This window comes from Carassius carassius, chromosome 44, assembly GCF_963082965.1.
Source record: "Carassius carassius chromosome 44, fCarCar2.1, whole genome shotgun sequence".
In the NCBI taxonomy this organism is placed as follows: Eukaryota; Metazoa; Chordata; class Actinopteri; order Cypriniformes; family Cyprinidae; genus Carassius; species Carassius carassius.
The window spans coordinates 6,059,316-6,086,673 of record NC_081798.1 but is presented as its reverse complement, the minus strand read 5'-3'; the positions used below and the strand labels follow the sequence as shown (position 1 = coordinate 6,086,673).

Sequence of the window (27,358 nt, the reverse complement as noted above, 5' to 3'; positions counted from 1 at the left end):
CAAAAGGCCCGCAAACTTTTTGTACATTCACTGAACGCTACACAACTATAATAATCTAAGGTTTATAAATTATTAACCCAATAAATTACCATAAATACATTTATTAAAAAAACAAAACAAAGCTGAACTGTCCGAATTGCAAAATTAATCTTGACTAAGCAAGAATCAAACTGATATGAACTGTTATTGGACCTCAATTGCAAATACTGTAATATATTTATCTGCAGTATAGTTTTTATACAAAAAACAAAGCATACTTTACAGTTATGGTACATCCTGTTCAACAGATGCCTCATATTAATACAGAGATGGAAGCAGACCTCCTATTTAAAGAGTAAGCTACAATTTATAAAAAGATGAACTAGATGACACTACTTGCTGCATAATCACAGACCAAAAAGCCTTTTCAAACTATCTTTAAAAAAAGGTTTAAGAAGCTACCCCTGCAAATGCCACATGAAAATGTAGTTTCATATTTTCTGGAACTGGACATCTCTGCCTTGAGAAGAAAATTAATAAATACACATTTCAGCTCTATAACTAAAGCATCATTGTATATCAAAAAGGGAACTTCACTAAATAAACATTCCTAAACCCAGAAGAGGCTGATTATGGAAGATGCGTGATAAACCTATAAAGTTAAACTGTGATCTTCTAAGTGATGGCAACAAAATTGCAGACTTCTGGGTTTTGAAGCACAAATATTTGGTCACACGATTTAGCATTTTTAAACCAGCGTGTTTATTCATTTCATTTTAAAAAATAAAACTAAAAAGGACTATTTTATTGTTGCTATAAGAAACAGTACGGAAGCACTGAGAGTCTTTGAGCATTTCTAGCTCTTCAAGTATGTTCGTTCTGTTCATACACCAGGGGACTGTGCCTCTTTAAGGCATGGGGCCGACTCGGGTTCCTCGGCCCATTTGATCAAACTCCAGATGCCTCCTCTCGAATCCATCTTTTCCTTCATTCAGCAACAACTGCAGTGAAGTCCAAACAGCAGCAAACGGTTTCGAGTGGGGAAAAGTGAAGCGATGAGCACAAGAAATGACTCGAGTTAGAGGAAGAGCAAGAGTAAGACAACAGTAGAAGAGACGAGAGAAATTAAATAAAGTTAAGAAGGAAAAGAGCAGTTGCTATGTTATTAAAAACGAGGAGATATATCTCCCATCAAGTGCATGTTAAAACCACTCCACTCCAATTCAATGCAATGCAACACTAAGGAAATTGCATAAATGTACATCCTAACGATAATTACGAGAACAATGAACAACACGACTTGCATCATTTCCAACAACAAATAAAAGGAAACTCAGCAATACAATTTATGTTGACGGAAAAAGATCAAAATGTAAACAAATTCACTCCTTCGGTGAAAGAAACTAAAAAGAGGTTGTAGGATTTGTTTGTGTCTTTCACTCTCGTGCCGCATCCCTTCATACTAAGTGCAACTGAGGCAGTGCTAGTCTCCATCTTTGAATCAAAGTTCCCGCCCTGCAGTCCCTTCACAAAACGAATACCACAGCGCCCCTGCAGGTCATCTGGGGTGCAGCAGAAACCGGTCCAGGTACTGCGACATGGCTTCCCAATTCCGCCACAGAAAAGCCAACATAACCACAAGGAGCAATGTGGAAAGAGTACGGCTACGTGTTTTCATCAGCGGAACTACACAGTTTGCGACCGTCGAGACGAATACTAGGAGCACCGCCATGACGGCCAGCAGCACGTTGATGAGTTTGCCGAGTAAAGTGCGTGCTGTGGCATTTTCCAAACCTTCCAACTGAACCACTTGCTGTTGCTGCTGTTGAAGCTCCATCTTAGAGATGCGTGTTTGACAGGCCTCTAGCGCCTCCTACAGGAAGGGAGAGAGATTAAATGTTCTTAGTAAGTCCGCCTTTTTTATTTACAATCTCTGATGAAAAAACACACTTGAAGTCATTTATTTCAAATGGAGACTAGTATGGGAGCTACACGGAGTTACGATAATACAAGTATGCAAAGTTTTTGGATTTGATTTGAGCTTTCATTGTGGTGAAATACTTGAACTTTTGCGATATATTCTAATCAAAACAATGCAATTTTGTCAAATCTGCAGTTAAGAATCATTATGCATGGAATAAATGTGTCGTAATTGTTTACGATGTTTCCGGAAGGTTTCCGATTAGCTCTAGATTTTTTTTTTTTTTTTCAGATGTATTGGTGGTTATTTGTTTTGTGTGGATATGTTAACAAATCCATTATATTTATTCATTTAACCATAATAAATAAGCAAAGGGTGACAGCTGCTACTGATAGCTAAACTATCCCTTTGAAAAAAACAACATTAAGCAAATGCAGCTGAACCAAAACTACCATTTCAGATAATGTAAGACATGAATGCTAATAAAGGGTAACAGAGTAGAACACTTACATTTTAGCTGCATCATATCATTAAGAATAAGCCCTCAAAGAGAACTCTGAGTGAGTCGCATATGGATTACATTATGTAAACTGAATTAGAAGACTAAATGTTTTCCATCAGATCGATACAAAATAGCTTTATGATTACAGCTAATGTTCTTTCCCATCAGAAAACTCAACATTAACATTCTCCTGTTTCACTTAAAAGTTTATATACCCAAAATAAGATTGGCTAAAAAAATGTTGAAATATCTTTGAATAATGGACCTTTTCCACATTTCCGGGTTTCTCAGCTACGGAAGTTGTCATATTTGGGTTAACTTCAAGAGCAGTGAATGGGAGAGTACCACAAATATATTTTTGCAAACTCCACGATAGTGTTTTCATGACTTTTAAAAAAAATACAAAAAAATAAAGAGACTGATAATGGCTGTTAGAGGAGAGAACAATGTTAAATTTACCATCCCTCTCATAGACACTGCATTAGAAACACCCTCCCATTAGCGTTTTTTTTAATTTGCTGATATAATACAAAGTGTAGTGTTATAAATGTACACATTTTTTTGTTTTTAAAATCAAAATATATTAAAAAAAAACTTGAGGATCACAATTTTTAAGACTGATCAAACACCTTTTTAATTCATCAATGAAAATCAGTAAATAAAATGCATAAAATAAATGGCCCTTATCAGGTTTAAGGGATTATGCTATAAATTATTTGACCCCTCTCACTGAAAATAAATTGTCTTTCTTTAAAAATTATCAAATTTAAATGATATAAAAATAAAAGCCAATTCAAATTATATAATATATACTAAAATAGTATCCAAAAGATAACAAAATAACAGTAATGTTGGACATGAGCACCTGTATGTCTCTGGCTCGTTCATTAGACTGGTAAGCAATTTTCTCCTCCATGCTGGCCAGCTCTTGCTTCAAGTTGTGAATCTCATTTTGATGCAGTTCTGTTAAATCATTCAACTGCTCCTCTAGACGTTCACACCTAACACATGCACAAACAAAATGAGATAAAACAGCACAATAAAAGAACAGACAACAATAACATCATCCTCTCCAGCGCCTTCTCAACAAGCATGGTTTTGACTGTGAAACCTTCAATATCTATACAAACCTACACAGACCACGCAGCAGTGCCAGCAGAATCAGTTTCTATAGTAACATGTACCTGTATCTCTCCTCTTGCAGGGCCTGCATGATTACTGTGTAGTCTCTCTGATAGTGACTCTTCAGGTTTTCAAAGGATTCTTCTAGTCGACTCTGATTGTCCTTCAGCTCCTGGATCTCATGCAGTAGTGCATCAAAGCCGGAGCTCTGGCCATGCTCCAGTGTATTACCCTTTGAGCTCGGGGGGCCTCCGGGAGCCCCCGTGGTGCTATTTGCTCCCGCTGACCCTGACGTAGCGCTTGAGCAGTCGTCCTCACTGCCATATTTTGGGCTGGACTGCAGCTGCCCAGGTCCTGAGGTCCTAGTGCTTGCTGTCCGTGTACTTGTTACAGGCTCGTCAGGCCCTTGCTGTTCATCCAGAGAGTCTTTTAGAGCAGAGATGTTGTCTGCACTTCCAAACTTGTTGCGGATGAGAGAGGCAAACTCACGAGGTTTGGACACGACTGCTCCCGCGGCAGAGTGCGTTGCCTGAGAGATACTAGAGAGGCCACCGGTTACCTGAGAGACAAATTATTTAGTGAAATACATTTAGCAATGACACCAAGTTGTGAGCTTCTGATCTGGATGGGTTTTGTGGGAGGGTGATATGAAAATCATTGTCAGCCCGAAGTTACACAAGGAGACAAAAATAGTTGTAAATATGCAAAATTTTGTCAATTTTCTGACTAAAATCTGGTCAAATTTACCTGAAAACAAAAAATCCCTAACAGGGTAAGAGTGATATTACAGCTCTGTTCCAAAAGCTAGTAAGACAGCATTTTAAGGCACCCTAGGCATGCTTCCAACATGCAGGCTGTTCTAAAAGGTAAGCAGCAACATTACAAAAGGCTACACTGAATTCTTCTCATAGAAGGCAATACCATAATGTAATGTGACCGAGAAAACTCAGAGGACAAAATCCATTCAAGATGGACCATGAATAGTCATTCAATATCATAAATTATCAATAAAAAAAATATCCTCCATCCATACTTTTTCCAAACCGCTCTCCCTATAGTATGTAGGGTTACAGGGATGCTGGAGCTTAGCGTCTCAGGCCATAGACAGGGATCAATAATGATTGTTTTATATAATTAAAAAAGTTCAATCTAATTTTTTAAAAGTACATTTCTCCCAATACTTCTACGTGCTAGACATGTTTTATAGTTATCAGAATATCATGTTGTTGGATTAGCAACAAACTAACATTTAAGAATATCATTTGATTGTTTTTATGTGGAGATTTGTGTGGCATATGCGAGGGCTGCAAGATACTGAAGAAATATGTGACCAATGCAATTTCACATGAAAATGAAGCAACATAGTGCCTACTTTTTTTTTAACATTATTTTTCAAGATGGCTTGTTGATAACCTTGCATGCATCATCGGAGCGCACACACACCCAAGTAAAATAGCATGCGTAACCTCTGCTATATGGAGTGTACTTTTTTGAGTTATTGAACAATTAAAATCATTCATTTAAGGTAAGCCTTGCAATATGCATACATTTGTTGGCTGCCCTAGCATGTGCAGTTGCTACTTATGTAAAGCATTTTAAAATCAGTAACTAGTAATGTTTTACTTGCGTTAGGATACTGCCTTGAGGCTGGACTTTTCAAATCCGAACAGATTTTAAAACACTAGGCATCATACACTTGGTGACTTTGAGCATGATACACTTAACCACTGAGGATCATACACTACAAGACTTTCAAATCGTTCCAACACCACAACTGTCAAATTAAATGTGCCTTGTTGTTAGGATACGCATGAGAAATAAAAACAATACATGTTCTAAAATCAGCTCAAAATATCAAACATGTTTGACTTCCTCTGGAATCAGAGTCTAGAGTTCCATCATAAACTACCTAATTTTATTTGAAATCTGTCAAATCTGACTGCCCAAAATCTGCAGACTGACTTTTGCTTTCAGCAACTAGCGTTGGCTTGTCCAGGCTGAAAAACAGGTCTGAAATTTGGGCTAAAGTCATGTTTCCAGTCTGCAATAGGCAGTATGAGCTGGTGATTAAACATCATGATTTTAAAGGTGCTCTAAGCAATGCCGGGAGTCGTAACTTCTTGTTGACGTTCAAATTGTTGTCAAACAAAACGGAGGCTAGCTAGACCCTCCCTCCTCCTCATCGATGCACTAACCCCCCAAACCCCACCCCCAAATCTTTCTTGTCAGTTATTGGCTGGAACAGTTTGTTATGTTTTGTGGTGCGGGTGAGCCCAGTTTGTTTTTCTTGTTGTTTGTGGAGCCTGTGGTGTCTAGAGAGACCCAGTTTTTTTACAGTGTGTTCAGGGGACAAGCAGCTAGCGGATAGTAAGGAGATGTTTGCTGGATGTGACAAAAAATCTTTTGGCCTAAAAAATGTGTGACATCACTTAGAGCACCTTTAAGTCAAATCTAACATTTTATTCAAATCACTGTAAAGATCAAAACATGTCTTGTTGACAAAGTGCATGATTTGTCTACACTGCATTTGTCATACGATTAATATTCCAATTTGACTGAAAATATTTTAGATCACCACACAACTACTCCAACTACACACAACCTTCAACATACCAAAATGTAAAGAAAGTAAACGGTCTTTACCTTGGCACCTACATCCTTCAAACCCTGGTGCATGTCTCGCAGGACATCTTTGGGTTGGCGTGGTATTCCGTTGTGTTCCACCTCTCTGAGCTTGCGGTGGTAATGCTCTAGCTTCCTCTGCAGCTGCTGGATGGTCTGCGCAGACTTCTGGTTCTTCTTCTCAAACACTTGCTTGATGCGAGCACTCTGCTGTTTGTCTGCATTGTTGGCCAGCTTCAGGTATTCAGCTACATTGTCGTCTCTTGCCGTTTGTTCGATTTTGATCTGCTCTGTGAGTTTGAGGATCTTCTGCTGTAGCTGAGCGATGGCTTGCTTGGTGCGCTGAGGGTCTGGAGTTCCATCCACTGAATCCACACCGTACTGACCGCCGTCTGAGCTGGTTGACAGAGCATTGGGAGACACGGCTGGGCCTGACCCCTCCAAACGATCTTGCTGCAAAGAGAAGAGTGAGATTTAGCGCTGTGCAGATAAAAACATATAGTAAGAGTTCATGTCACTGCATTGAGAATTTAGATCAGAGATGCCTAGAGTTGGCCCGTGATGACCTTTGATTTGGGAAAAAAAAAGATTAGATTAGATTTAGATTTACATCTTTTCTAGGGATGCAGAATATATTAGTGTCATATCCTTTATCGATATTAAAGATTTTTGTAATTTATCAGCCATTATTAGATATTTATTTTTGCATACTAATTTCCCCATTTTTCTCCCATTATTTACTTAAAAAGCGAGTGCCAAATGATTGCAAAGGTAATTTTTTTTTTTTATTTAAAAATGAGTTTTGTTTTCAGTGTTTTCAGCGTTTTATATTATTACAGTATACCTTATAAAGAAGAAGGTTACCAAAATAAGCACATTTCTTGTACAGGACCAAAGTGGCACAAAGTTTCATTCGATCCAATTATGTTATTGTTACTGCCTGAAATGTATTCAACCGCAACCGTGACCCAGTCTTAGAAAGGTTAGTGGCAAATAAATTATTAACTTGGATTGTAAAATAATAGAAAATTTAAAAAATTGATTTTGCACTCTATTTTCCTACTGCAATCGAAAAAAATTGAAATTAATTACCATTAACGATGGTTCACTGTCAGTGCAGTCCATCTTGAAAGATATGCCAAATTTGAACTGTGTGTGTGACTATACTAGTCTCCGCTGACGTTGACAGTTTGGACCTCTGTACTATGACATAGCCCTCAAATTCTGAGATAATGCAGAACATTCACTGATAAAAAAGTCACACTGCACCACTTCATCAACTGAGAAAGATGACAAGGGAACCAACATTAAAGAAAGAATGTAACATTTGCTAAATTCTTTCTGCTTATTTTTGTATGATTAATATACTGTTTATAAGTAAGATCTGGTCTTGTTAAATCTTTAGCACAACCTTGCAGTGCAATGAACTCTGTCCCTCCACCCACTGACAGACGAGTCGAAACCAGATTATCAGTGATATAGACTTCACTGATTGTAGATAAGAGCTATGGATGATCTAAGCATCAATGAGAGTCATTATAAACTGTCTAAAAGCCCCACCAGCACAGTTTGACCATGAAAAAATTAATTATTACTGTCAACACAATCAGGTGTTTACTGCAAATCCTAAGTTCCCCTATTGCAATAAGACATATGGGTTGATGTGGACAGTGGATAAGCATGCAAAAGAAAACTAACTACTCATGTGGCCAACAGCCCATTTAATAAGACCCAGACAATGCCTGTAGAGACATTACAGCTGACTTTTGATGCTTTTTTTAACTGGCCATCAGAGGATTTTCTCCCCATTTATCTGAGAAGCACAATTTTGTTTGATTAACAAAGCCAAGGTGTTAAAGTCTCTTACAGAGCTGAGCTAACTCTGTGACAAAATACATTGACCTCGAGTTTCACTGACAACAAAACTAAGCTGTAAAAACAAAACTGTAATTTACAGAGAGGCTAGCCGATAGACAAACTGCAGTATTTTTCAACTTACAAACAAAAAAACAGCACACCATACTCAGCTAAAATCATCGTAAACTCCATTTACTGAGCAAGCCATGCTGAAACAGTGGTCTGAAATAAACAAGAGGGCTTATGTTTGAACACTCCCCTGCCCTGAGAGAGGAACGTTCTGGATGGTGCCACTAAGTTCTCCAGCAACAAGTTAGTCGAATCACTTTGGCAGTCACCCAGACCCTTTAGTCTATCTGGTAGAAATGCTTAGCTGTTGAAAAAGGCTTGCTTAAAAGCATAGTACTATGTAAGGATAATTACCCTCGAGAGACTTAATACAGTAGTGGACAACATTTCTCCAGGTAAATAAATGGTATTTTGAGTGAGCAGCAGGAAAAAGCATCTAGTAATGGGGTAAGGCTAACCAGAAGAGTAACTGGTTTTCTCTGAACTGCGGTTCTAAATAAAGTTGCTGCACCTCTCATGCAAAAGCTAACTTAACCTTGACTGTATCCTTGAGGATACAGGAAAGCAAACAGTTACCCTGATCCCACATCCTGGTTGGAAAAAAAGCACAAAGGCTATGATTTTGACATTATGCTCAATGCTGCCAATAGAAGTGCCCTTAACTGAAGTGCATCCAAAGACCTGGCTAAATATAGTAGGGCTTAAGAACATAGTGACCTGCCACATAAGCTTCCTGACCTGTGAATGCTGTCAACTCGTCCATCCATCCTGTAGGCTTCTTTCAGACACACGCAGCAGGCAACAGATTGCCATCTGCCCACATTGCTGTTAAATTAAAATCAAATTTCCCTTCACTTTCAAACAACCTACTATCACTGCCTATTGAAAACTGAACACGTTTCCCTTGGCAAAATGATTGCTAGTATGTGCAAGGCATGCTGGAATACTTTGTAAAACTCAACATCAAGGATTAATTTTCTGTATGCTTGGTCAGGCCAGAAGTTCAGGGCTGCATTTTCCACTGAAAGCATAAGACTGTAGAGACCTTTAAATTTTTAATGATTATTTTTATATAATTTAATTTAACAAATTAATTTTAATTCAAGTTATATTTTATGTTGAATATTTTTATAAGTTTAATATAAGTTCAAGAAGATTATTTAAATTCAGTTATAATTATACAGGAAACTCAAAGAAATACTTTTACTGGAAAATAAAGACTTTGTCTGAAAGCTTTGGAAGTGGACTTGCTGCCCTTTCAGGCAATGACTTTGCAGGCAGCATTTTGCATGAATGCACCTCTGATTCTGATTTCGGACAGGCTTCTGACTGAGGCAGCGTATCGCTTTAATGCTCCACAACAAAATAGAAAGAGTTTTGGGGATAACTAAGCAAATATTTAAATTACTATAATACTGATTTCTCGCTAGAAAGTGCAAAACGTTAGTCAGAAATATTAGGGATGCATCGATCCGATACTCCGGATCAGTATCAGCTCCGATACTGCCATTTTCTGCGGATCAGGTATTGGTCAGACGAGACCGATCCAAATCCGATATTATTCATATACTATTCTGTGTTATTGTTGAGCTCCACAAAAGGCACATATTTTAAGTGTTCTGAAGCTGTTACATAGTTCAATGTGAGGTACAGATTAATATTAATATTAATAAGTCATTAAATTCAAGTTCACATAAACTTTTCTTTCTGCTGCGGCTGTCTGTCATTTTCCATATTCAGCAATCAAACTGCGTGTCGCGTTCGCTTACTTAAGGTTTCCACGTTCGGTCCAGGGTTTCCCATACATTGATTTATTTGTGACGGGCCTCCACAATATCAAAACTGACTGCCATAAATAGATTTTCCAAAAGGCTTTGACTTCATTGAATAAACTGCATGTTTCAAAATCAAAAACCATTGCGAGTGTTTTATATCACTGTATTTCAGAAGGAAACCAGCTGTATTTAGAAAATGTTTAATGTCATTTTCATTTAATCTTGCATGTAATGCCTGATAAAGCAGCATCTGAGATCTCAGCTTAGCGCTGCTTTACAGCCATTACCTGAGGAGCCTCTCTCTCTCCCGCTCTTAAAGCACCTCCTGCTGGCAGAAAATGAATTCGCATATACATATACTGTATATGGGGGCGGGGGAGTGGAAAACACTGCAGTCAAAATGATGAAACTCTCTTCAAGAGCGCACAGTAACTGAGTTTTAAACTGTTAAAAGAAAAGGCTCATTAAACTATCGCCCAGATTTAATACACTACGTATCAATATCTCTTCCCTTTGTACTAGTGATGTCCGGTTCGCAAACGAATCATTTGATTTAACCGGTTCTTCTTAGTGAACCGGCTGAACCAGTTCACCAAATCGTACTAAATCGTTTGAAACTGTTCGTTTCTCCAATAAGCATTAATCCACAAATTACTTAAGTTATTCACTTTTTTAACGTGGCTGACACTCTTTTCGAGTCGAAATTAACCAATATCCCAGAGTAATTCATTTACCTAACCAGTACACTGACTGAACTGCTGTAAGGAGAGAACTGAAGATGAAAACAAGCAGAGCAACATGTGTGTTGTACTAACTTTTCTATGTGGACACGGAGGGCTGTGCAGCCTGCACACTGTGCCTCCGTGTTGTTTCATGCTCATCATTCTGTGCACGGGATGCACATAAGCACTCTGTGCTGCTCTGGCGGCTTTAGTATTAAAATACTTTTCTGCGCAATCAAAGATTATTAAGTCTTTCTTGTTCTGTCCTATCTATGATATGTTGCTGCCTTTATTACTGTGCTATACATTTAAAAGAAACGTCTTTTTATTTCTATATAAATTATATTCTATATACTTGTTTTTACATTAATGTATTTTACAACAATGCAAAGAGCAATGTCTACATTTTACCAGATTTTAGACTCATTCACTTTTATTGTTGATCTTTAGCCCAAATTGATCACTAGATTTTAAAAACATATTTGTGCACCTGTGATTGTTCTATAATCTAGAGTAAATTTTTCTGCTGAATTATCTACTTACCTAGTTTATAATAGTCTTTTTGTCACGGATTATGATATATTTTTTCATTTGTTATTTTTCATTAAAATTGAAGTTTTTTATATGTAGTATATTGTCTTTAACACACAAAAGAGTGATGATCAGGTCAACACAGAGAAGTATAGAAATTCTACATTGATAAAAAAAAAAACAGCGCTGGTATCGGATTGGATCGGTATCATAAAAATGGTATTGTTGCATCCCAGAAACTGACCACCAAACGCAACTTTCATTCGCCACTTTATTTTTTATGAGCTTAACTATCATGGAATGGAACGCAGAGAATTGTGGGAAAATCAATCGATTTGATCAGAGGAAGGTACCTCCTGAGACAGGACTTGAAGCAGAATTTGGATTCGGACATGCCTTGATGCCTTTACCGTCTTGGAATTCTGCCACTGAAGGCAGCATTTTATTGCTTTCGACCACAGCCGAAGGCATTCATAGCAAAAATAGTACTGATGGGTTTGCAATTTTAAACACATTCTTAATGAAAACCTCATCAGTGTTACCCAGAAGGGCATTTTACGTAACTGACAACTTATTTAAAAGAGGTTCATTATTTATTTATTTTTTTCTGTCCAACATCACTTTTCAGTCCATGAAACTTTCGGAAACTGTAGCTTGGCCACCAACAACAACCATCATAGCACAATAATGAAAGAAATCGCCTTGACCAACCTGTGCCGTTCATGTTGCACTTACCCGATCAGCCTCCTCAGTGGAGTGGTACCCGGAGGTCAGCAAAATGTCTGCCAAAGCTGGGCTGCTGGGAGTATCTGTGGTGGAGGAGGAGCGTGGCCGTCCTGCCTGCAGCAAAATCTCCTGGGTACTGCGCCTGTGGATCTGGGGGCTGCCTTTCTGGGGGGCCTCCCCTCCCCCCCCTGCCTTGCTGCGGCGGCTCTGTAGGCTGGTCCCTCTCTTCATCATGGGGGGGCCTCGAATCTGCTGCAGCACGCGGCTCAAAGCTGCAGGGGGGGCGGAAGCGTGGGGGTCAGAGTTAGGGGTGGCGACCACCACGGCAGGCGCTTCCCCCAACTCTGGCCCTGCTTCTGGTGGCTCAGGGATGGGGCCTGTGGAGGAAGAGGCGTAGTCGTGCGGCGAGATGGACGAGCGTCTGCGCTGAGGTTGAAAGAAGTGCTTCAGGCCATGGCCCAGCGCGCCCATGTTCTCCAAGGCATTTTGGGTAATTTTGGACAGGCCATGATCAGGCTCGGATGCCCTCCTGCTCGCCTCCCGCTCTGCTCGACCCCCAGAGTCTGGCTCCTCCGCCCCAGGCTGCTCACTACCACCCTGGTCCATCAGGAGGCGCCAGTCTCACTCAGAGGGTCAGCAAAGGGGTGGGGTCTAGCTAAGCCCCGCCTCCACCAGCCCTCTGATAGGTAGTTTCAAAAGCCAGGAAGCAGAGGGTGGCAGCAGTCAGGTGGACTCTGAGAGCATACATGCACCTGTGGTTTGGCGCAAAGTCATGCTTGTCTACCACAAAAGGAAAATAAAATGGATTATGTCATGCAGCTGTGAGCGATGGAACACAAGCAACAAATAAATGACCTCAAATCACAACAGCAGCGTTGCACTGGTTGGCTCAGAGACAAAAAGTTGCAGCTGACATTTTTTCCAGCTTAAGCCTGTTGCAGATGAATTGTGTGTTCATTCACAATCATGTCTCGCCAATCTATTACAGAGAGTGATGGCAGAGGTCATGGATTAAATAAGCCATGCCTTGAAGGTTCTGAGCCAACCAACTAAAACTACATTAGCAATATCACTATTGACAGACTACTAGCAGTCTACAGCCATGGGTGTTGCCAAGCGAATGAGGTGTGACAGAACTACAAAGAAAACATAAGGGTGCTAATTTCTGAAATGCTCGAAGGGTCTCGGGGTCAAATGATATTAGAGCACTTCTACAGTATCACGCCGTATTTTATACAATTTAAGACCCTTTAATGGAAATCATTTCAGAAATTTCTTAATAAATCATTATCAAAATCCATTGTGAAAAAGGTCAGAAGCATGAACGCTAAGTAGGGCTGCACAATTTGAGTGAAAAAAATGAATTGTGATCTTTCTGATTAACAAATTGCTGTTGCAAATTAAAATCCAAGTTAGCTGTGCTTGTTTGTAGGACTGTACAACTTGGCAAAAATGTTGTGATTAATTTATAAATTTAGCTATAAAATAATAATTATCATTGTTGTTATTAATATTATATATTATTATTAGCATTACTACTACATAAAAATATAAAACACTAAATAAAACCAAAAAAGTAATTGGCTATTTTTATTTAAATAATACACTGTAAAATGAAAAAAAAAACTGTATTTTAGAAAAAAATATTATAATAGATTTTTCCTTTACACTTTACACAAAATTATAATACTAATATTTATGGCTGTTTTGTTGGCAAGTGCTTCTCATTGAAAAATGCAGGTTAAAGTGACCAAAACTCTATTTATTTGTTTTTCAGTTTGTCTCAATCTGAAACATGCAGAGCATTTATTTAAAATTATATTTATTTTATAATCGCACTAAGCCATAAAAGTGATTTCATTTAATCGTGCAGCCCTAACGTAAAACATAGGTGAGTAGAGATGATTAGTTATGGGTTTAGCATTGTTTAACACAAAAGTGAACTTAGGCAAGGTGACAAAACCTCAGTGCAGCCGAGGCAATACTACAAACCCTAGGTGGCCTAATAACTAATCTTTTGTCCATCAAGCACAACCCATCTAAATGTGCAGCTTATTTGTTTTGGACATGCTCAAATTAGTTTAGACTGATATAGAACTGTATACAGAACATTATCACATCCGATCTTAAAAGACATATATGATATAAAGTAACAAATGACATAAATGATGTCTCCTACCATTAGTCCAGCCTGGCTTCCACTGACTCACAGTTCAGGGTTGGCTGTGGAGAGAAATGGTTCTCAGATGGGACCCAACTTATTGTAACACACAAATATACATGACAGTCATATACTTCAATGGTACAGACTCACACAGTGACAACAGGGTGTGTTCATGTTTGGATTATGATGCATGATTTTGGCAGCTGTTGTCATTTCTGGGAACATTTACATTACATTTTGAATTGCATCATTAGATCACACAGTGTATAACCGGCATAAATAGCCTTTTTATTTTCTTGATCAAATTTGCTATACTAATTTTGTAAGCTGCCGTGGACAAACAAACAAACATGGCGTATGTTGCATAAAACATTCCAAAGTCTAAAATGAAACTGTATAAAACAAAGCCCAATCTTCAGATGTGTTGAATCAAGATGTGTTGAGTGTGATGGTGGAGTTCAGGCTTAAGATGGACCTCGATGGAGAGAATAACAGCCAGCTGTAATCCTCTTTATTCAGTTTACTATAATGCACATGAACCTTCTTACTACCACAACGCTCCATAAAAGGTTCAACAGCTACTGCCCAGTTCTTCATCAGCCTTTGTTTCATTTACCATTTGGATTCCAATAAATTCCTCAATAGAGTGGAAAAGTGACCAGCTACTTTTTCCGCATCCTTGGTTCCGGATGTATTCCCCCATAGGGATAAAATTAATGATGTTTGTTAATGCAATATGACTGATGAAATGTCCAGCTACAAAGTGAACTGCAGCATTACAAACTTTGATTTGAAGCAGAAGTATTTGAAAATGTAACAAAAGATACAAAACATTAACAACCTTGTAGCTCATCTGTCTTTAAAAGTTTATCCACCTTATTTAGCAACAAGGAAGTAATTATGATGACGTACTTCATTATAATGTTTTAAACTTCTGTTTTGCTTGCCGGCAGGTAAGGAGCACAAGGAGCGATGTGGTGGGAGCCCGCGTTGTATAACACAGTGGGAGGATGAAATGAACTGCCATAACTTATGAGGACTTTTTTTTTATTATTTCGTTTTGTCACTTGGGAGTAGACAGGTCTTCGATGTGGAATTATAAAAGCAATGAGGCATATCAGTACCTGAACAGTGGAAAAGTCAGTCCAGTCCTGGTACATGAAACAGAAAGCAAATTTGTGTTTTTAAAAGCAGACGTGAGTCCAACTATTGTTATATGATTGTTTTGAGGATTTAGGTAATTGGTAAATTATAAATGATGGTAATGTCGCCTTTTTTTGTCTTTCATTTGTGAAAGCACTTTTTGATAGTTTTAAAGTACTAATGAAATATATATATATATATATATATATTGTCCTTATCTGTAAACTGATTACCATACAGTGGAGAATAAGGGCTGAATAACTGCATTAAAAATAAAAGTTATAAATAACTAAAATATATTTGTGTACTTTTTAATATAGGCATATATATATATGTGTGTGTGTGTGTGTTACTTTTTATTTTGGATGCAATTATTAATTTGACACCCTTATTCGGAATGTTTTCAATTTGTTTGTTGTTGAAAAGGTGAAATATTTAGATTATTTACCTAGCACTGCTAAACTGTATCATTTTCAGTGGAGGAAAAAATCTAAATAAATTGCATTTTAATTGTGTATTTGTGTGTGCATATATATATAAGGAGAAAGAAGTACTAAGATCTTGAAAATATTTGTGTAAAAACTGTATATTTAATGGTCACACTAAATAATTCCAAACAACTACACAATGTGTCCAAAATTACTACACCATTCTTTATTTTATATAAAATGCCATGGACTGTACACTCTCATGTGCTCCTCCATTATAAATCCAGTAGGAGAAAATTCGGTTTATTACACTCTTGGACACATCAAAGCATTCAGCAAGATCTCTTCGAAGTAAATTCAACTTCAACTTCAATATGGTCATCAGAATTTGATCCATTATGTGCATCATAAAATTGGAAGTGTAGAATTACTGGAGATGTTTAACATGTTCTTTTAAGACACTAAGGGTGAAGCCAGTGTACAATAAAGAGCTAGTGTCATTCTTGAGAATGGTAAGGGCTAAGGGATCTTCACTGTTGAACTGTGTTGCCTTGTGTAACATTATTAGATCCCCTGAGGCTTAAGTGTGGTCAGTCTATGCCTGGACCTCCTACTGAGTGCAGGCATCACTGTACTGAAGGGGCAGCTGGAATGGCTTCGTTTGTACGGTCTCATGGTCACCTTGCTCATCATCTGCAAAACAACACTAAAATCAGTCAGATCCTCAGGAGAAACTGATAAATTCTACACCCCCATTTACAAAAATTATCGCAAAAAAAGTAGCATAAGTATTTTTTACATGGCACCATAGGGTTCCAGTCGCAGTACAGTGGTACTTTTATTCAATACAATCACCATGAGAAATCAAGATTGACTTTATTTACTTTACAAGCGCACATTGCTAGTCTTGATGTAAACAATAAATCCGTTCAGGTTAATCCACTCAAAAAAAATAGTTTGTCTTCGTAATCTTTAATCAAAGTCTGAACATTTACTTCCGCTCTGGAATAGCATTCCTTTTCTGATGACGTCACTTAACAGCTTGGACAGAATATCCATAAACACACCCCTCCAATCATTAGATTGCTATGAGCGAGAGACCTCTATTCAATATTCCGTTTCAGCTGGAAATACATCAATACACTGAAATAAATTTGGCAGCAGCTTCTGGTTCATGCAGACTTTAAGGGATCGTTCAACCAAAAATTTGACTTTTTAATAATTTACTCAACCCTGAGTTGTTCTAAACCTGTATAAATTTCTTTGTTCTACTGAACACAAAGGAGGATATTTGGAATAATGGTCCCATTCACTTCCATAGTATTATTTCTTACTACTATGGGAGTGCATGGAACCCAAGATTTGCTTGGTTACAAACATTCTTCGAAATATCTTCCTTCGTGTTCAGCAGTAAAAAGAAAATAACAGGTTTGGAACAACTCTAGAGTAAGTAAATGACAGAATTTTAATTGTAGGTATCTCTCTATGCGCTTTTTTGTAACAATTTCTTACCATTATCAAAAACTTCAGCTTAGCACTTAATATTATGCATGCCCAATAGGAGTGTCATCGATAAAGAAATGGTTCAAACAATGTCTTTTGTTAGTGCACGTAACTTTACAAGAAGTTGTAACATACCTGTTTGTGGATAAGTCTTGACGAGACATCGTCTCTGAGTCTTCACATGAAGAATGGATGATTTTCCGTGGGTCTGTCACCAATGAAGTCGAAAGAGTAAACGAATGGAAATTTCTGTGGATTCTTTAAGTTTAATGTTAGATTCACACAGGGCATTGGAGTCTACGTTTGATGGAGGGCGTGTCTGACGTTTGAACAGCCAACTGCATTGGACCACAATTGGTTAGCGTCTGAGCTAGGCTATTTGCATAAAGTTATCTGATAGGCTGACGCCTTCGTTGACACTTGAAAAGTTGAGAAATGTTCAACTTCTTCCACAAGCAAAGCCAGTGACGAGATGCCGATAGACCCACAATTCAATTCGGCAAGACACGACGTCACCTATTCAAAGTAAAAAAGAAGCATTAATGCCGACGCCCTGTGTGAATGTACTGTTAGGTTTTTAACCAAAGTCGATGAGCTTCTTCTCCCTTCGAGGGGTGTGCAAATTATAGGGTGCCCCACATCCACATTCCGCTCTGGTGCATGGATAATGGTAAAAAAAAGTATCTTGCAGGTATTTTTTATGCTTGAACAAGCTATTATGAGTAGGCAAGGCTCCAAACAAAAATATTGAGTAATGAGACATTGGCTCCTATAAGAATATTGGTAACACTTTATTATAGGGTCCAATTCACACTAATAAGTAGTTGCTTATTAGCATGTCTATTATTAACATATTGGCTGTTTATTAGTGCTTATAAAGTACATATAATGCGTGACATCCATAATCCTACCCAATACCCTAAACTTAACAACTACCTTATAAACTATTAATAAGCAGCAAATAAGGAGTTAATTGAGGCAAAAGTCATAGTTAATGGTTAGTTAATAGTGAGAATTGGACCCTAAAATAAAGTGTGACCAGAATATTTTAGGTGCCACATAATAAACGTGTTTTATTTATTTTATTATTATTCTTTTATTATTACTTTTTTTTTTTACATTTTAACATTTCAATCACACTGCCATGTGTTTATTTCCCATCTTTTCTTGACTTATCAGCATTTTTAATCCATCTTCTTGATGACCTGGGAACTAAGGTTCACTTAAACTGGGAACTAAATGTCTTTTCCAACATAAAATATACAGTCATGATTCATGAATTGTTTATTACACAGAATCTGTACCAATATCATAGACAATAAGCGTCACTTGGCCACTGAGTATAATTTGGGCTTCTCCTCAATGCATCATGTAAATGTTGTCATCCACTCAAAATGGCTTCACGATGCCATAGAATAACTTTTTTTTGTCTAAATGGTTTCAGAAAGAAACTTAAACATCTGAAGAACCTTTACGTTCCACAAAAGGTCCTTTGTGGCAAAAGAAGATTCTTCAGATTATAAAAAGTTAAGATAGAGATAGTTTTTTTTTAAAGAACCTTTGACTGAATGGTTATTTGTGGAACCAAAAATGGTTCCATGAAGAACCTTTTGAGCACCTTTATTTTTAAGAGTGTAGGTCTTTTACACTTTCGATCCGTTTTCAATCTGTTAAAACTATAGCGCCAGCTGCATTAAAGAGCGCCAAAAAAACTATTAATTGTTTGTATTTCGTTATGAATTTTGAATAATTTTAAAGCTGATACTGTGTTTATTAAAAAGTAAAGCACTAAGCTGTTTGCAATTACTGGACGACAAGTGCGCTTCAAGTTATGAAGTTCATGTATTGACAGAACACAGCATAGACTAAAATCTTGTTAAGAAGTAGCCATCAATTTATGAAGTTTATGTATTGACAGAACACAGCATAGACTAAAATCTGAAAAAGTTGTTGCTTTATCTCTGCTTTTATTTTGGCAGAAACCTGCAGGAAGATCTCAGTGCTTGTTGACAACAACATGCAGATTTATAAATTATTCTCATTACGAATTTGGGAAGATGTTTGTCGCATACATCACATTGCCACATGCAACCCTCTACAGAATGTGAGTAAATCACTCGCATATGCGACAAAATCTTCACTCTGGCGACTAAATGATGTATAATATTAGCCAATGGCTAGTAAATTCTCAGATTTTACTCGCCAGTGTGTGAGTTTGAGGGTATAAGTTTAGCACAGATATATATTAATTCGCCAAACACTCTCTGACTGAGCGCTTCAGAGTTTCAATCTCCATCATGCGATCTGTGATATTTTTCAGTTCATCTCAATGGATTGCACAGCGTACTTATGTTTGTGTATTTGGTGTACCTTAAACTGTAGTCTGAAGAAGCACGACTCACGTCGCTTTCTCTCACATGCGTGAGGTCCTTTGGATTGTTTTTTCTTCAGTTTTTAAAAACTGCCAGGTTTTCCGGTAGTGGGCAGAACTAATGCACAAACGACAATCTCATTGGCTGGTGCTCACTTATTATTGTCCCTGTTTTGATTTCAGCAAATCAGTTCCCGTGAATGGACACAACCTGATTAATATTCATGAATACAGCAGCTCGCTCATCCTTAGTGCATGTTTTACTGTTGTTGTTGTTATTAGTAGAATTTGGATTATTATTATCTTCTTATCAGTATTATTAATAATTTTTTCCGCTTTTTTCTTTTTTTTACAGAAACACTGAATGACAAACAAAGCACCACCACCAGTCCTAAATTCAGTTAAAAATGTCTGTGCATTCATACATGGTTATGAATTTAAAATTACTAAATTTCTATCATTAAATAATACTTGATTATAAATTTAAAAATTAAATAAAAAAATTAAATTAAATTTATGCATTTAGCAGACACTTTTATCCAAAGCGACTTACAGTGCATTCAGGCTATCAATTTTTACCTATCATGTGTTCCCGGGGAATCGAACTCCCAACCTTGCGCTTGCACTTGCTAACGCAATGCTCTACCAGTTGAGCTACAGGAACACTATTAACCAGATATCATATTATAATGCTTGACTGACTGATGTTAAGTATGTACTTTCAGGTATTTAAAAACCTATGCCATTTTAAAAACATATACATATGTATATGTTTGGCGAGTAAACAAAATAATTTACTAGCCAATGGCAATTCAATTGCCAAGGTGTCCGTAGAGGGTTGACATGCCTTTAAAAAAAAAAAATCACGAAAATGTTACTGAGCAACACAGTTTCAGCGCAGATTTTCCTAGTGCTTTGGACTTTAAACCCGGGCACCACGATCTCGTCCAGTGCTATTAGAATACGTGAAATTTGTGCGTGCATTAGAAAATATATCCTTCTGCAGTTTATTTACAAATCTATTGAGCCCATTTCACAATTTCAATCATCATACAGTAGCCTAACCAACAGCATCAGCCACCTCTTCTTCTAATTGGAGACATATGATGCAGCAGCAGCACTAAACTGTCTCTCGCTGTCGGTGCTTTGTGCTTGTAATGAGTTCTGCATCTTTCACTGATAGTTTTAAATACTTTCAGACTGCTGACATGTTTGCCGCATTAGTGCGTGCCTCTTATTTTATCGCGTTAGTCATTGTTCGGTACATATTATCCAGCCTTTTCGCTTATTCGGTTGAACACCGAAATATATTTTTTTGCTATTTTTTTTTTTATAATGTTACCTAACATTCAGTGCATCCCTAATTATGACACCCCACTAAATACACAAAATACTCCGTCTTTCTGTGGTCCATATTAAAAGTAAACTTGCCTGTAAAATCTACATAGCGAAGGCAAAATTACAGAATTACATTACAAATACTATTAGTAGAAATGCTTTAATGGAAATCTGACACATTATAATTGGAAAATGATGGCGCCCATGCTTACGTGAACGTGATTCAATTTCTCTATAGAGAAAACCAATGGCATTTTTACTTCTGGAATCTGACTGTTGAACTCTAAAGAATACTAAGATATGAACCAAACCAATTTACTTTATAATGAAATTACATGCATAAAAACTTTCCCATTTTAAATGAATAGTATTTCAAATCCAAATTCTTACATTACACATGGTACCAGTGGTTTACAGCACTTCATGAATATCAATCTCACCATCTTCAGTGTTCTGGGAAATATACAAATGGTTCCTCTTACCATTTGCAAAACAGTGCACTGCCAAAAATCATCTTGTGAACCTAAATCCCAACCACACCAAGATCAACCATCAATGGTCAAACAGAAAATGAGAAACATGTCATCAATCCAGACAAACCTAAAGTCCTACACCTAGTTAAGCAGGAAACAAACGCACAGTTAAGCAGTAAACAAATCCAGACCTTAATTATTTCAGAAACACAATATCCTCCAGAAGTGGGAGTGGTACGACAGCAAGGTGACACATGCAGTGAATGAACAGTCATGTCTGTGAAGCTTTACCCAGAGAAGAGTGTTGATGTGTCTGTGTCCTACATGCATAATTAAACGAACGAGTGACAGAGTGACGCACATGCCAGGCACAGCTATTCTATAACACAATCATATTCAACACAACAGCAGTTTAACAGACCCTGCACACACCCAAGAACACCCTGAGGTGCTGTCACACCAATTCTAGCAGACCAAAAAATGAGTGTAATGACGGTACCTTCAGAGACTTGTGTGAGCAACATTCCTGTCACCAGTCTGTTCTAGTAGTTTATAGTTGATATTTAACTCTCCTTCATCATATAATTGCAAAAGAAAAGGTCACAACAAGCCAATAGTGGCATGTGTGTCATGGGCATGTTTTCATATTACATTGTGTGAAAGCTCTTTCTAAACTTTCAAAAGTTGGCCATGCATTTATTTATTTATGTTATGTTAATAGTCCATTTGTTAATTCCAATTACTTGTGCAATCAAACTGAATTGATAAAATTAGCTTTTGAATCGAAGCCAGTGAATCCTAAATCAAATTGAGTTCCTGTAGCTCAGCTGCCTGGTAGAGCATGGCACTAGCAACAGTAAAGTCATTGATTGGAATTCAGGCAAACATAAAAATGGATACCATGAAAGTCACTTTGAATAAAACCACATGTTAAATGGATGAATATAAAAATATTATTCATCCATTTAACATGTGGTTTTATTCAAAGTGACTTTCATGGTATCCATTTTTATGTTTGCCTGAATTCCAATCAATGACTTTACTGTTGCTAGTGCCATGCTCTACCAGGCAGCTGAGCTACAGGAACTCAATTTGATTTAGGATTCACTGGCTTCGATTCAAAAGCTAATTTTATCAATTCAGTTTGATTGCACAAGTAATTGGAATTAACAAATGGACTATTTTTAACATGGCACCTCATCTTAACACTATAACACACCAATCATAGTAGGTTGCTCAAGAAAATGAGCGAGACACAGCTCAATGACCAAAGACATGTGTATCGAAGCAGTGCTTTAAAAAAGGATACATTTCAAGACATTTCTTTTTTAGGTTAATTCCCTTTCAAGTATTACTTGTCTTGTTAGAAAACTAGTTGACTCATGAACTAATACATGGAGAATTTAGCCTGCAGCCTTGTGCCTATAAGACAGATCTTTAGCAGAAGAGCAAATTAATTTGTTTGATATTGTGTAGATTCACTTTTAAAAAAATGTCTGATATATAAACATGTTGTTAACAACAGCTAAACTAGCTATAACATTATCACAGGGCCACTGAAAACCTAAACTCGAGGCCCTGCTAGATAAACAACCTTATTATTTCACCCTATAACCTAATTTATCAATATAAGTTTAAAATACAGTATGAAATTTTAACAAATCGCAAATTCTAGCATTTAAACGGATCATAGAGGCTTAATTATTTAAAAGTCATATTTTCAAGATGGATGAAGTGCATCTGCAGGATTTGTAACCAGTCTATCTTGGAAACGAATGAATTATTACACTCCTACACCTTCAAAAGCACTGTATTTTCTGTGACTGAAATGGGTCAGCTTATTCTCTCCATCACTCTCTGCCCCAGTCCCATTCTCATAGCATGCCAAAGTCACATCACTGTCTATATGTGTGTGTGCCTTTGAGCAATAATACACTCCACTACAGTCAAGACATTCAGGACACTCAGCACATCCAACAACACTGGCATTATAATTCTCCATGCGTCTATCTGCTGGTATATTCAGCATAACTTAATTTGCAAAATATTTCTTGCAAAATCCTTCCTGAATAAAAACCAATGTGATGAATGGCATAAACAGTTCTCCATACCTTCAGTTCTAGTCATCCTGCTTAGTCTTCTTCTCAACACAGAAATATGATACTGTGGATAAATCTTAGAGGAAATCCAAAACTGCACATAGACAATGACCCTCAGTGATGAATACGCTGTCCTCTTGACACTTCAGTCAACTTGCCCCTCATAAATGTAGGATTATCACATGCTGAAAAAGAGTTTTAAAAAATTATAAAATTCAGTTATGTAGAGAAGTAGACCTTTTCTCCAAACAAATGTGGAGGAAACTCTTGTCCGGCAGCAGAACATTAATATCATGAATATCAATCCTAGTGTGTTAAAAATGAAAAAAAAAAAAAAAAAAAAACTATTTTATGGAATTCATATTTAACTAGTAGACCATTTTACAGCCAAACATCCATGTGTGAGAATTTCACGCAGAAAGCATATAGAAAACAAGCATATACAAGTCTACATATCAAACATGACTGTTAATACATTACACATGACTGTTGACTACTTAATTATAACCAACTTGATGGGTTAGTTTAGGCTACATGCGGTCCATCTGATGGTAAACATGCTCGTAAAACAAAAACAAGAGTGATTAAAATAACGTCAAAAACTGCAACTAAAAAAAACATGGGCTAAGTGTATGAAGCTAACGCTCTCGTCGTGCCATTATAATTCGAGCCGTCACTGTCAGATTTCACGATGACATGTAACACATAGGGCTAAAACACGAATACACACCCATTTCACTTTATTAGACAAGCGAATGTGGCTGAAGGCTGAATTAATCCGATCATTTTCCTGGACTGTCCGTTGATGCGTTCGCTAGCTGAGTTAGCTGTCCGGCTAGCCTGGTAAATGGGCAGTTTACGCCCAACCCAGGATAATACTATTAGATGGTCGATCTAACGCGCCGCTGCACACGATCATCAGCAGAGAGAGACTTATAAAAAACAACATCGGAAACATTGCGCTAAAACCGCTCAAGCGGAAGGAAGGACGACCAACCCCGTCTTCTAGGCTGTCTAAGTCAAAGTCATACAAACAGACAGCATCAGCATCTGATCACGCCAATGAGCTTGTTTGGCTGGCACCACGCATCAGCAGCATACAAACGACACATTTACCTGCATGTGGGTGGCTTGAGATTCCTGTTGATTTGTGGTTTAACCATTAAGAAATGAAAATTTAAATTATTATTTTACCAACAAGCACCCCTTACGTGGAAGATCAAGTATTTCCACAATAAATAATAATTTAATAATTCATTTAAATATAACAACCGGTAACAAAACTATTTTGACTTGTTTCCTTTCAGATCTTCCAGGTACACTTTTAGATTTACAACTTTAAAGAAAAAAAAACACTTTACAACTGTTTTTGGTTGTAATTCTCTTTGATAAATTACGTATTTGTGCATATGAAAGATATTTTCATCTTGCGAAAACAAATGAAGGTCTTGAATTTATTTTATTAGCAAAATATAACTTAGTAATAGCAACAACAAAAACATATAGTTTTTATATATTTTTTTCAAGTCATCTAGGTTTTTCAATAATAAACTGAAAGTGTATAAAGCTACTGCAGTCAGTAGTGAATTTTCAAATCCCCGATAACACCGTTGTTTTTATAAGAATGCAATGATCTGTACTATGAACTGTGTTTTTTATTGTATTCATATGACACTTAAAGTGTACATTCCGTGTATTAGATCTGTGTGATTAGGAGCGGTTAGCAGTAAAATGGTTTGGCATAAATGTAAGGTTTTGGTGACGTCTGACATGCTGCACCTGATCTCGGCGAGCAGCGCACTGCTATGCTGCTAACGTCATCAGCAATACAGGCTAAACCGACTAGCTCGCTAACTCAGCCAACATACTGAACGACTGCGCCCAGCCCCACAATTCGAACTACAACATATGGGCGACGTTTTCGAATTAACGCTGTATATGTGTGAAAGGCAAAAGCGTGCGCGTTCTGCGGTTACAACCGGTTACAACTTACATTGGCGCTGAGAGAGAATTGCTGATGTCCGTTAATTTCTCCAGATGGAACACTCCCACGGTGACGTCAGCTGCGCGCTCACAACGCGTGAGGGAGCGTGGCACGATATGACAAAGTGTCAACATTCTTCTTCTTCTTGATTTATTGGCGGTTGGCAGACCAGCTTTCGGTGCATTGTGACAACATTCAGTGCCAAAAGCAGTATTTAGTGGTTGTCAAAATGCCGCACTCACACTTTCGCGTAAAGGAATAGTTCAAACAAATATAAATCCTCCTGTTGTACGTGAGTTTCTGTGTTACACACAATGTTTGCCGTAATGTTAGCCTGAGACGTATGCAGTGTAAACAAGGGGGACGAACTGTAGACTACTAATAGACTACTAATAATATTAGTTAGATGCCAGATATATAGCCTATGCATTTTTTAAGCTGTGGTGAATCGTATGATAATATGAAGAAAATGCTAATTTGACTATGTTTTAATGTTATAAATGAGTTTAAAATATTTATTTAAATAAATGATTATTTGAAATTAATGAATAAAAACTTGTTTGTGGAGATTTTGAAATAAATTGTATCAAGTCACTGGCCGCCATCTACTGGCATTATGTAACAATCTACCGTTGAAAAGACGTTCCTCCGACATACACTGTTTAAAAAATAGTTCCAAATGAATGCATTTTTAGGAAATGTTCGGTTACAAATTTTAAATTATTTGTGCCATCCTATCTCTACTATTTTTGGCCAGGGACAAGACGTTGCCGTTGTACCGATGTTTAACATTACTGGGTTAATTTTTTTGCGCCGATGGCTATGTCTGCCCGGATTTCAACTAGCAGCTCCACTTAATGTTTATAGACTAATAAAACAGCCATCTATACTAACAGAACATTTGGATTATGACTTTATTACCATCTTCAAACCAAAACCCAGACAACAATGAGTCAAACAAAATATCAGTCATTAAAAGTAAGGTTAACGTCTGGCCTGCCGTGGGAGCCTTGAAATATTTGGGAGCAAGAGATTTTCTGGAATGTACAAACTGCAAAATAATAGCATACTGGCAGATGCACGCACACAACTTCATTATTACAAACAAAGAATAGACACGGCGTAAATAAGAGATTAAATGTGCAGTGTATTCATAGATTATAAAGGAACTTTGTGAGATCTAGATGATCTGAAGATAATTGCATTTTATAAAGGGGGTGCTCTTTGTGAGATTTGGCTTAGACTAATCCATTCATAATTTTAATAAAGGGTTTATTAGTGGTGTAAAGAGCACCACTCCATAATTTCTTTCTTTCTTTCTTTCATCTTGTTCTTCTTATTATTATTATCAATAGGCTAGTATTATTATTAATCCAGGTGATTAAAATTATTCAGGTCAGCCAGCCACACTTTCGAACTCTGTTTCAGACCAGGCAAGCTTACCCAAGTGTGAAAGCACCCTTAATGTCGTCCTGGATCATGATTGTTCGGAGCATTTTGTAAACGAGGCACAGTGTCATGTAGAGTTCACAAAGAAACATTTGTTGAAAGGTGGAGTGGTACGAGATCTGACTGCAGCTGCCTCACAAACCGTAAATAAAGGATTTCATTATGCTTTGTCTTAAGGATTTTTTTTTATCATGTCAAAAAACTCACACATGCAATAGCGAGGGTGCTGATACTATGTAATTATGTTAGCCAATCATAACAGTGGCCAATTACTGACAAGCCTTTTAAGGGATTGCATCTATCTTGAATTTTCTATTGAGTAATGCCTAGTTCACACTGCACGATTTTCAAAGTCATCAGATCACCGTTGTTTTCACACTGCACGACTATCTGGGGTAGCATTGCTGCTGTGTTCACATTGTACGATGGATTGGCAACAGGTTACACACTGCATAACTTTGCAGTATAGGAAGAATCACCGACAACTCTGTCTGGTTCACACACTATGTTTCATATAACTCCTGTCTGAACTTCCAGCTGCCCTGTTTCTTGCTCTCTCATTGGCTGTAGGTCATCACTG

General features: G+C 37.4%; 1 protein-coding gene across 7 annotated transcripts; it reads right to left on the bottom strand.

Moving 5' to 3' along the window:
* Positions 1-717: 717 nt before the first annotated feature.
* LOC132126057 (transmembrane and coiled-coil domains protein 1-like) lies at positions 718-25,483 on the bottom strand. 7 transcript variants are annotated; one of them, XM_059537061.1, is made up of 8 exons: positions 25,339-25,483; positions 23,358-23,530; positions 14,006-14,049; positions 11,836-12,606; positions 6,168-6,599; positions 3,587-4,083; positions 3,268-3,403; positions 718-1,852 (listed from the first exon to the last, which is right to left on the bottom strand). In XM_059537061.1, exons 4-8 carry the CDS (start codon positions 12,430-12,432, stop codon positions 1,538-1,540), a joined length of 1,977 nt encoding a protein of 658 aa, XP_059393044.1. In that variant the 5' UTR covers positions 12,433-12,606; positions 14,006-14,049; positions 23,358-23,530; positions 25,339-25,483; the 3' UTR covers positions 718-1,537. The 7 variants fall into 7 exon arrangements, with proteins under 7 accessions (XP_059393044.1, XP_059393047.1, XP_059393048.1 ...); XM_059537064.1 differs by having other exon boundaries at positions 11,836-12,601; XM_059537065.1 differs by having other exon boundaries at positions 11,836-12,098.
* Positions 25,484-27,358: the final 1,875 nt, after the last annotated feature.